Source organism: Oratosquilla oratoria, chromosome 32, assembly GCF_046742065.1.
Source record: "Oratosquilla oratoria isolate Oo_2021 chromosome 32, ASM4674206v1, whole genome shotgun sequence".
NCBI lineage: Eukaryota > Metazoa > Arthropoda > Malacostraca > Stomatopoda > Squillidae > Oratosquilla > Oratosquilla oratoria.
This window is the reverse complement of record NC_134808.1, coordinates 5,257,446-5,270,228: the sequence shown is the minus strand read 5'-3', so window position 1 is coordinate 5,270,228 and position 12,783 is coordinate 5,257,446. Positions and strand designations below refer to the sequence as shown.

At 40.7% G+C, this 12,783-nt stretch overlaps 1 protein-coding gene across 1 annotated transcript; it reads left to right on the top strand.

Annotated features, from left to right (window-relative positions):
* The first annotated feature begins 3,215 nt into the window (after positions 1–3,215).
* LOC143017485 (uncharacterized) lies at positions 3,216–5,340 on the top strand. The gene is made up of 3 exons (XM_076172274.1): positions 3,216–4,453; positions 4,891–5,036; positions 5,207–5,340. Exons 1-3 carry the CDS (start codon positions 3,216–3,218, stop codon positions 5,338–5,340), a joined length of 1,518 nt encoding a protein of 505 aa, XP_076028389.1.
* The last annotated feature ends 7,443 nt before the right edge of the window (positions 5,341–12,783 follow it).

Sequence of the window (12,783 nt, the reverse complement as noted above, 5' to 3'; positions counted from 1 at the left end):
ACCGGGTTATTCTTCAAATAGGGTTCCCCCTCTCCCGTCGTAATGACAATTTTCAAAAGAACCGCATGGGCTATGCCAATCGTACAGGGAGAGTTATGTGGGGCATAATTCTGCCAGAGCGAGATTCCTCAAGAAGGGGGAATTGTCTCGGGTAGCAGTACTTTCGTTAGATTCAATGGGGTGTAGCACGTCAAACAGAGCTAGAGACTAGGGTGAATGACGGCATACAGGGCGTAATCGATGCGAGCGGAGGTCCAGCAGGGGGTCCTTTCTTCACGGAATCTATCATATCTCTGGATCATAGAATAGAATAGAATAATGACTACAGTGAAGGGGGGGACGGGGTAGGAAAAGGTAAAGTATAGAAAATGAAGGAAGTTTGAGTGTTGAAAGTGGGGCAGACCCACTTGCATAATTATCAAAAGTGTCGTAATGGAAGGTCATCCTAACTCTAGTCTAAATAAATTTCCTAGCTAGCTAAATATTTTATGATTAAAAGAATAGAGGTGTGAAGGAAGTATGCATGCTTATTTCCTCAAAAGGTTTATATTTGATGTAAGTTGGTTAGTGCGTGTTGTTATTAGTTTAGAATTTATTGACGCATATTTCCTTCATGTACATACTTTTATATTTATACATTGGGAGGGAGCATGTGTGATTTTATTTGGCTATGTGCCTTAAAGTTTGGTTAAGTTACTGCTTGATTAGTGTGAAAGTGTATCACACATGTTCCCTTTTATCAAATTTATGTATATATACTTATGTATATATATACATATACACACATACATATATATATATATATATATATTCATATATATATATATATATGTATATATATATATAATGTATATATATGAATATATATATACATATATATATATATATGTGTATAATCATCATATATATATATATATATATATATATATATATATATATATATATATATATATATATATATATATATATTTATTTATTCATTTATCTTTATTATTTTTGTGTATATTAGGGGGAGGGATATATGTGTTTGTGGGGGCTAATGTGCCTTATGAATTATATTATTTTATGTCCTTAATTCTTTCACACGTATCTTTCTCTCTCTTTTTTTTTCTGATTTGCTAGGTAAGACCACCCGCTTGCGCGGGATCGGTTTTTTGTGGGAGGGGAAGTAGGTCTGTAAGAAAATGAAAAGACAGTAGTTGTGTATAAAATAGGGCTTTTGCCACTGGGCGATTAGGGATATTTATTACGCGGCGTCGTGGCTTTGGAGGTCTGGGCAGGAGACTTGGGGTTGGAGACTGCGATTGATGTGTAACCGTGAGGTTACATGGAATATCTATTCCTCTTATCCTCATCCAACAAAGTTAGAAAATGAGTAGGAGGCTTAGTCTTAGGGAAAGATAGAGAAATTGGAAATAATTTTAGTGGTAGGTAAACTGAAATGAGAAGATGTAGTAGGAGAGAAAGTTGGAAATGAAAATAATTTCAGTAGAAGAGAAAGTTTATGTAGTTGTTTGTGCATGTAGTTGTGTTAGTTTTGTTTGCGGTATGGATTTGTGTGTATTCTACACATAGAGGGTTGATGCCTCCAACGTGTATGCTTATAGCCTGTCAATTAATGGGCTACATGCAATATTATTATTACTATTATTATTATCATTATTATTATTGCTATCACTAGTCAAAGCTGGTGAAGGGGTGCATTACTGATAGGTACGGTTATACACGTCTTATCGTGTACACCGCACGTGGGACGGGTGCAGCTGACAGATAGTCTGTACGGTGTGGTCTGGGTGTAATGTGTTGTATCAGGTGTTTGTGTCTGTCGTGCAGTTTTTCTAGGTGTCTTGTGTGAAGTTTGTGTTTGTGTTAGTTGAGTGGACGGATGTTGGAAATTCGGTGTAGAGACTCAGCAGTTCTGAAGTCGCTCCATCGCGAACCCGTGATGAACTTGACAGCGGTATTCTGAACCTTCTGATGGTCGTAGTTATTAGTGGGACATGTCAGCTGGCTTAGTCCCGGGGATTGGCACAGAATCGGTCTGACGAGGGCTAGGTACAATCGACGTTTGGTGGTCAGTGTTGCAGTTTTGAAGCGTCTTAGCCATCCCAGCACAGCCCTAGCCCTCGCTCCCTGTTTGCGGAAGTGTGGGGTCCAGGTAAGGCTACTATCAAGTGTGCTACCCAGCACCCAGGTATGGTTTTTCACTGGGACGTTTGTGTTGTTTATTTTAAGAGGAGTGTTTGTGATTGTTCTGTTGGTTCGCTTGCAGCAAAAGTATACAGCTTTGCATTTCGACACGTTGGTCTTAATGCGCCACTGTTGCTCCCACGCGTGTGCCCCGTCTAGGATGTTTTGCTTACGTGTAACGCTCCCTGCAGCGTTTTGTGTCTGCTAATGTGGTTATCTTTCTCTGGAGCATACTGGATCGTGCAGAGTTTATATACACGCTTGGCTGCTCAAAGGGGTATACGAACGAGCGTAGAACGCTGTGTTCTGATTAGCCCGCTGAGATAGCCAATCGTGAAACGCTATACTCGCCGAAGATTTAGCCCAGGTGAAGCTCCCAGCCTTACTGTTGATGTTGGGACGAGTAGTGGTGTATGCAGCTTCTATGGATTTCCTGGTCTTCTTATCCATACCTTTGTGTAATACCTCGGCTCGGGTCCATTGTGGGAGGAGCTCAGATTCGTCTGCATGCACCACCATTGCGTTGGTGAGCCTATGGTGACGGAGGTCAGCCTTATGTTCCCTGATCCTTGTGTTAAGCCCCTTCTTCGTCTCTCCATAATATGCTTTATCGCATGATGTGCATGGGATCTTATACACGACGCTGTTCTCACTCCCCCTCATCTTGGTTCCGATTCTTAGTATATCACCAATCTTCGTTCCCGATGTTATCGCTGCTTTTAGTTCTGTGATCCTGAGCATTCTAGTGATGTCTCCTATCTTCTCAGTTAGGATGCGCCATGTATGATGTTCCGTTGGTGACGTTGCCTTCTCTTTCTTTTAACCTGCTTACGTGGATGATTTCTTCCGCTTTTCGTCTTAAGCTCAGGATCAAGCCCTTGGGGTAGCCAAGTCTCAAGAAGGCCGCGATGACGTATTCGATTTCCTCCTCCAGGAATTCCTCATTGCATATCCTGTAGGCACGCAGGAAGAAGCCCATAGCTACCCCCTTTTTCGTCCTCTCATTATGTGCCGATAAGTACTGTATGAAGTCGTCATGGTTCGACAGGTATTGTGTGGATTTTCATTTGGCTTCAGACGGCAATGGCGAACTGGACAATGTGGAGAGGGAGCTGCATACAAGGAGGAAACTGCAGAGTCTTAGGAACCGAAGAACTTTCCTACTAGATTGCATCGCTGAGCAAGTGGTCCCAAAATCGACGCCGCAACACCTCAGATGTGATACCACACCCTTTTCTAGGAGTGCGAGTATATACTTGAAAGAGAGCTGCAAACAACTTCAGTACGGGATGGAGGAGATCAAGAACAATCTGCGACATACACATCTCCCCAACTACCTGGTGACAAGACTGAAGGAGGAGGATACGGCACAGAAGGTGAGGCTCCAGCGAAAGTTACAGGTATTGTGTGCAAGCAGCGAATGGAGGACGGTGGGGAGACCGGATTTGATCAACAACATGTCGACCAGGCCCCTGACGGACACGGAAACCGAGGCTTTATCCCTGGGTCTCAAGTTTGACACAGGGATTGATAACAAGAGCTTCACGGACTACACCTTGAAAAACAGTAATTGGTCGGACACCGAGGCTGAGAAGGGATTCAAACAAGGGGTCACGGCATGCTGTATAGCCCTTTCTGCCAGTTTTCCGAGGTCCCTCCCACGCAGATACATCGCAGCGCTGAAGGAAGTCGGTAAGGATAACAGCATTTTCATCTCACAAGCAGACAAAGGGGGCGGCGTCGTGGTCATGGACAAAGCAGATTACGTGGAGAAGATGGAGCAGCTGTTGGAAGATGGAGACACGTACACGAAGAAACATCCAGGTTACGCCAAGGAGGAAGCTGTGATTTTCAACGGTAAGGTGAGAAAGATCTTGGGAGGCTCAGAGAAGGGACGCAGACTAAAACACCTAATGGAGGAGGACCCCCGCCCGCCAACAATGAGGGGTCTTCCCAAGACCCACAAACCAGGGGTCCCCATGAGGCCTATCACATCAGGGATCGGCAGTGCCCCCCACCGACTAGCGAAAGTTTTGGCCAAGCCCCTATCTAAAACCATGGGATCCATAAGTGGGTCTCATCTAAGAAATTCAGAGGACCTGCTGCGCATGAGGTGCAAGAAAATGGCCAGTCATGGTGTCAAGTCCTTATTCACACAAGTTCCCACAGATGGCGCTTTGGAGGCAGTGTGGAGAGTGGTCATCAACATGGACGAGGAGGAGTTGTCGCTGCCCAGGGGAGACTTCATGAAGCTGGTATCCATGTGCGTAAACTTTGGTTCATTCACCTTCGAGGGAGAAGAGTTTCTTCAGCACAGTGGCCTAGCAATGGGGTCACCTCTGAGCGCCGTGGCTGCTTGCCTCTTCATGGAGGTCCAAGAGAAGGACCATTACTCTCATATCGTAGGAAGGAGGGCAATATGGCTCAGGTACGTGGGTGACGTGCTTATAATTGCTCCAAACAGGACGGACCTGGATGACATCAGGAGACAATTAAATAGAGTGAATCCGCCGATCCAATTCACTATGGAAGAGAAAGAAGAGGGAAAGCTCCCGTTTCTGGAACCAAGATGAGGGGGAGTGAGAACAGCGTCGTGTATAAGATCCCATGCACATCATGCGATAAAGCATATTATGGAGAGACGAAGAAGGGGCTTAACACAAGGATCAGGGAACATAAGGCTGACCTCCGTCACCATAGGCTCACCAACGCAATGGTGGTGCATGTAGACGAATCTGAGCTCCTCCCACAATGGACCCGAGCCGAGGTATTACACAAAGGTATGGATAAGAAGACCAGGAAATCCATAGAAGCTGCATACACCACTACTCGTCCCAACATCAACAGTAAGGCTGGGAGCTTCACCTGGGCTAAATCTTCGGCGAGTATAGCGCTTCACGATTGGCTATCTCAGCGGGCTAATCAGAACACAGCGTTCTACGCTCGTTCGTATACCCCTTTGAGCCGCCAAGCGTGTATATAAACTCTGCACGATCCAGTATGCTCATTGGCTTAGCTTATATGAGAGCTTACAGAGACAGACAGAACGCTTATAGACACCACCGTGAAAGGACGTGCCAACAAGAGCCTCCAACCACCGTAGTGACCAGCGATTCACATCAACGAAATATAAGCCGATACCCGAGCTAAGGCGATTCTCCAGCCTCCCGCTCTGTCGGCGTATGCCCTCACAACCCCACTTTCGACTGAACATAGCCCGTGCGGTCTAAAAACTTGTTCGGTCGACTGGTGGGTGAGGGAACCCCCTCCCGGTCTCCCGCTTCTTCAGCGGAACCGGCGTAGGTCTCAACCACCCCGGCAACCGAGCCATTCCATACGTTGCGAGTGGGCACTTGGGCGCCAGCCGACGCAGCCGCTTTCCCTTAGGCTAACCGCCGTCAGCCAATTAGCTAAATACGTGAGCATAGACCGTATCCCTGCAACCCCCCCCCTCCCCTATACATTTTTTCCTTCCCTCTTTCTTTTCACAACTCTAACACACACACACTAACAAACACACACACACACATTCAAAAGCCCAATGCGCTTCGGCGTAATGGGCAGAATCGACATCAGAGAGAACCGGCCTACGGCCGGCCAACCAAAACGCTCCACCATAGGGAAGCTACCATCTAAACTAGAAATACCGATTCAAAAGTTATACACCAACGGAAGTCAACACACCGCCATCGCCGAGGAAAAGGTTATAAAAGAATTGGCAAAGAAAATCACCAAAAATGCCTTTGCCAAAGAAGGACTCGACATAGTAGACCCCCCAGAGCTTAATGCCAAGAGGACCTTGATCATTAAACAAGTTGATGATCACATATACGAAGAGGATACCGAATCGATCAAGAACGAAATGGAACGGCTTATCGGATTTATGAAGATAACAAACGTCATCAAGATGCCAAACACAAAAAACATTCTTATATTCAGCCAGTCTTTCCCCCCACATACACTTAGTCAGGAAACATATATATACCTACCACAATGCACACGGTGTTACTCATATAACCACACACTCAGACACTGCACACAACCAACCACATATACCATTTGCTCAGGATACAGCTCAAGAGAACATAGGATTAATAACTGCCATAATGCTATAAAGAAATGCATCGCATGCAACCTAAACTATCCAACCTACGCAGCCAGATGCCAAGTGAGAAAAAATCTAATTAAGAAGAAGCTATAAGAGAACAAAGAGCAACACACACACACTCACTCTGACACTACATACGCAAATATAGCCACAGGGAACACTGCTCAGTCTTCCCCCACACCGACACCCAACCCCACAACTCTCAAGCACCTAACAATCATAAACACAGCCATCATACACGCTAATATCATGGAAGCAGCCACACCAGGAACATATCAACATACACTTAATGAAATATACAAAACAAATGGACTCCCCACAGTGACAATCCCACCCCCAGTCATCAACCCCACAGCTATATAAAACATGATAAATAACACGACACACACCCAATCACAACCAGAAGATATGGAAACGGAAGAACAAAGAAACAAAAGGCCACACAACACAGAACAAAAAACAGAAACTGAACAACCCACAAAGACAAAGAAAGCAGACCATAATACAGAAAAAATACAAATAATAACACCTAACACAACAGACATGACAGACAAAGAAATACACCAAAACGCACACACACTTCTACAAAACGGAAAAATCCAATACATATACACAAAAGAAATGCCTGGAGAGACTGTAGACACCATGATCAAACAAGGACTAACTGACCTGACCAAAGCCCCAATACAAAGACTAACAGAAACAAAATACAAAAAACACAACAAGGATACTACGACATACGCAAACACAAACCAATAGATACACCACAATGGACAGTCAACTACTAATAAACCAAACACACATGAACACAATACACATACTAAAACATAACGTAAGATCCTGGACCATACCTAGACGACACCAACTAAGCAACCACTACATAACACACACACCAGGCATCATATTACTCAACTCCATAGGAAAACACACAGTTAAAATATTCAACTACAACACACACACACACACAAAACACTTACAACGAAGACAACGCTGGAATAGCCATAGCCATAAAACAAAACATAAAATACAAACTATTAGACGACTTTGATGAAGACATGTTAGCCATAGAGATACACACAAACAAAGGACTCATAATCATAGCCACATTATACCTCCCACCACGAAGACCATACCTACCAACACAAGACATTAAAAATCACACAAAAACCACAACCAACATACATCATAGGAGACTTCAATGCAAAACACAAAACACTAAAACACACATATAACAGACCAGTAGGAAAAAACATACATCAACTGATAACACAGAACCACCTCACCTTCCCCGGCCCAGACCTCCCAACAAGCATTACAAACACCGGAACAAGCAATCCAGACATGATATTCACCAACCGACACCACCACCTCACATACAGAATACACCCAGGCGACATAACTTCATCAGACCACATACCACTTCGCTTCACACTATCCACCACAGCGATCACTATCCCCACACAACCTAGATTATTATACAAAGAAGCAGACTGGAAGAAATTTAAAACAATACTAGAAACAACAACAGAAAAATACAACAACACAGAAACACAAACCAACGCAAACATTCAAATAAAAGACACAAAATACATAGACGACAAAATAGAAAACTGGTACAAATGATTAAACAACGCAATCACACAGAGCATACCTACAACACACCACAAACAACTACCCACACCAAAAACATCAAAAGCACTAAAACAACTAATATGGAAGGTAAACACCATAAAAAACAAAGCCATAACAGAAAACAACTGGACTCCACACATAACACAAACAATCAGACAATTACAAACAGAAATACTAGAAGAACACAAAAGAAACTACGAAGAAACATGGAGCAACTTAATATCAAACACCAAATTCAACCCCTAAAAACCCAAGACTTCTGAAACACAATAAAGAGACTACAAGGATCCAACACTAACACTTCACCCTACATAACACACAACAACGACAAACTACACGACGACAAAGACAAAGAAAACGCATTCAGACAAGTATGGCAAAACATTTTTCAGTATTGTATGGTCAATAAATAAAGTGGAGTAAAACACGGCAGGTATTTTCTAAATGTAATTGTACGTGGAATGTACATTCTACGTCTTTGACTTCACTCTCACAAAACTTCGTTGATCTTAACTCTCTCGCAGCTCGCTCACGACTACTCGTGCGTGACTAGACGCTTGGGTAGCGTGCCCAAAACAGTTGCTAATAAATAATTTCTACAATTATTACGATTATTCACTCGCGCAAAGAAATTTACATTCATACACATTTCAGTTACACGACAACTTAAATTTGATAGTAATAATGATCTATATCCCATTCATTAAATTTTCGCATTACAAATAAATTGATAATTACTTAATAGGCACAATTGGTAATTTGTGAGTTCTTGAACATTTACGCTGACACGCATGTACATACACACATACAGAATTCTAACTACGCATTTATCTGAATATACAAGGAGCATAATGCTAGCAAGCTTAGAATACAATATCAGATCACACCAGAAGAAAACAAACCCTATGAGCACTGAGTTGGAAGTAAGTCTAAAAGGAGAGAGGCTGGAGGAAGTGGATAGCTTTAGGTATTTGGGGTCACATGTGGCAGGAAAGGGAAGGGTGGAGGTGGAGGTAAATTGTAGATTGAGAGAAGCAAGTAAATGTTATCAAGAAAGTAAAGCAATTAATTCATATGCCATGACATTAGGCATGCAACAATGAAATATACCTGGAACTCTAGGAGTGATTACAAAAACAGTATGTGAACATAGAGTGAGAAGCACTTCAAGGAATGTTAGACTTCAGTGCTATAATTGTAGGAAATTAGGACATACAGGACGAGAGTGTTATTATGAGATTTGTAGGAATATGAAAGTGAGAAAATGGTTCATAGCAGAAAAAAACAGAAGGAAAATAGAAAACACGATGGAAGTAGCAGAAAATTAAAAGTGTCCTACACAAACATAGATGGCTTAATAAAAGGCTTGAACGAACTGAATGATTACCCGAAGAAAAAAGAACTGGACATAATGGGAATTGTAGAGACAAAATTGAAAGGTCCACCACCACCCAACAGTGTAGGACATTGTGTATATAATTATTGGATTAGAAACAGAGAGTGGGTGGAGTTATGTTCCTGACTAAGAAGGATATAAATGTGAGGAAGGTCACATATGGAAAGAATAGAGATGATTATGATGGAAGTGGAGGAAAAGGATGGGAAGAGCAGGGAGTTTGTAGTAAATTATGTGCCTCCTAAAACGGCTTCGTGGGAAGAGAAAGAACACAAAAATATGTTATAAGACACAAAGATAACACTAAGATAATGAAAGATGGAGGAAGAATAGTTATAATGGGTGACTTTAATTGTAAAGAAATCTGCTGGGAAGAGATGACAGTGAAGGTGTGGTGACGACCTATGGGGAAATGTACTACTTGATACAATTATAGAACATACAATGACGCAATGGATACAAGAGAATACTAGGTATTGAAATGAGGAAGAACCATCGAGACTGGACCTAATAATTACATCAGAACCCGAAAAGTGGACAAGATTGAATATAAGGCACAAATAAGTAAAAGTGACCACATATTGGTTGAACTGGAACTAAATGAGGAAAAATACATGAAAAAAGAACAATATAAACAGGGAAGATCGATGTATGAAAAAACAAATTTTGATAAAATAAGATAATTATTTAAAAAAGCAGACTGGGAAAAATACACAAGGAGGAAACAACAGTAGAATAGAAATGGAATATTTTGACAAAAATTCATAAAGAAGGAGTGGAAAAGTATGTTCCAAGACAAAAACAAGAAAATAAATATGTAAAGTGTTGGTACAGCAAAAGGGAAAGAGCTTGGATAAAATGAAAAAAAAAGACCTGAAAATGGAAAATATATACTAGTTATAGAAATGAATATGTACAACTGTGCAGAGAAGAAAAGAGAAAATACGAAAAAGATGTCATAGAAAAATGTAAAGATCAACCAAAACTATTTTGCAGATTTGTAAACAACAAACTGAAAAACAAACAAGAATTAGAGAAACTACAACAAGGAGAAGTTGAATATACAGAGGATATAGAAATGGCAGAAATTATGAACAAGCATTTTAAATCGGTGTTTACGAGGGAGAACATACAACCTAGAGATATCGAGTGGGAGTAGAAAGTCCCCCCTATGAAAGAGATAGAAGTATCAAGGAATGAAATAATGAATCACTTGAGTAATCTCGACGTCAGAAAATCGCATGGACCAGATGAAATGGTAAACCGGATTTTGAGAGAATACAGGAATGAGCTAAAAAACAAAATACATAGTCTAATAAACAGTTCATTAAAAGAAGGAAAAGTTCCAGAAGACTGGAAAAGAGCAAATATAGTACCAATATATAAAATGGGAAACAAGGAAGACCCTACTAAACATAGACCGGTCTCTCTTACAAGTACGATAGCTAAAATTTGTGAAAAAATGATCAAAATTAGATGGATAAGACATTTGAAAAAAACAACAACAAACAAGCAAACAAACAAACAAACAAACAAACAAACAAACAAACAAACAAACAACGTACTAAATCCAAGGCAATTTGGATTTAGACAAGGACGATCATGCATCACAAACTTAATGCGTTTCTATTCAAGTCTAATAGATGTAATAAAAGAAAGAGATGGATGGGCTGATTGTGCATTTCTAGACCTGAAAAAAGCTTTCGATAAGGTGCCACATAAGAAGTTGCTAAAGAAATTAGAAACTGCAGGAGGAATACAGGGCAAACTGCTGAAGTGGATGGAAGACTTCTTGCATGAAAGAAAAATGAGAGTGGTAATAAGAGACAAACACTCTAATTGGGATGAAGTGATAAGTGGAGTTCCACAAGGAACAGTTCTGGCCCTAATAATGTTTTAATGATATGGATTAAGGAATTGAGAGATATATGAGCCTCTTTGTGGATGATGCAAAATTGTTGAAAAAAGTAAACACTGAAGAAGATTGTGAGTCGCTACAGAATGATCTCAATAAAGTATGGGAATGGAGGAGGAAATGGGAGATGGAATTCAATGTTAAGAAGTGTAGTATAATGGAATTTGGAAGAAGCCAAAAAAAGAATAGTGGGATCATATAAATTGGGAGAAGAAAAAAGAAAAATAAAGTAGAAAATGAGAAGGATTTGGGAGTCATTATTTTAATAATATGTCCCCCGAGAAACATATAAACAACATTTTTGGAGAAAATTATAACTTAATAAGAACAATCAAAATGGCCTTTGCATACCTGGACGAAGAAATGGTTAGGAAAATACTAATCACTTTGATAAGACCAAGATTGGAGTATGCAGCGGCGACGTGGTCACCAAGAAAAAAAAAAAAAAAAAGTATAACAAAACTTGAAAGAATACAAAGAGCAATTACGAAGTTGACACCAACACTCTCAGAACTACCATATGAAGAGAGACTAGCAAAACTTGAGCTACAGACATTAGAGCAACGAAGAGAGAGAGAGGAGACATGATAACTATTTATAGAATCATGAAAGGCATAGAAACTATCGATAGAGAGGATCTAATAAAATGGGATAGTAGAAATACAAGAGGATACGGAAAGAAAATCAAGAAAGACAGTTATAGAAGAGACCTGAAAAAAGCAGCTTTCCCCACAGGGTAATAGACGTTTGGAACAAATTAAATGAGAAAGTGGTGTGTGCAAAAACAATACACGAATTTAAAAATAGTCTAGATAGAACGAGATATGAAGACGGGACATCACGAGCATAGCTCCCTTCCCGTAAAATAAAACTAGGTAAATACACACACACGACAGTCGAAGTGACAGCGAAGTTTGGAACTTAAAAAAAAAAAAAAAAAAAAAAAATCAATTTTCGTGGATATCAGCGACGAGGGAGTACCTGTGTTGTATTAGTAGGCAAGGGGAAGGCTCATGGTGTAGTGGGAAGATGAAGAAAAAGGAGAAGGGGAGGGACTACTGAGGAAGGAAATAAGGAAGGGGACGAACGGACCCCGGAAGTCAGAAGGAATGTCAACAAAAGGTGCGCAGACGATAGAGGTGAAGTCGAAGAGATTAGTAAAAACGTAAAAATCAGAAATATAGATAAAAGCAACGCAAAGGAAGGTGAAGATAATTATTTCCATGGATTTAATGAGGGAGGAGATGACAACCTCCCCCGATTAGCAAGTCTAGAGGAAAAACTAGCAAAAATGAACGAACAGTGGGAGGTTAGGTTCAGTCAACTTGCACTGATTACACAAAGAGTTGATAAATTGGAAGAACTAAAGAAGGAGAACCAAAACCTAAATAAAGAAATAGAAGAATTAAAAAGACAGTTAAAAGAAGTAAAGGATGAGAATGAGGAATTAAAGAAGAAGAATAAAGAGAATAAAGAGTCCATAGAAAAAGAAGTACTGGGTTAGAAAAAGGTTCAGGAAAATAGCAAAATTGAATTTAGAGA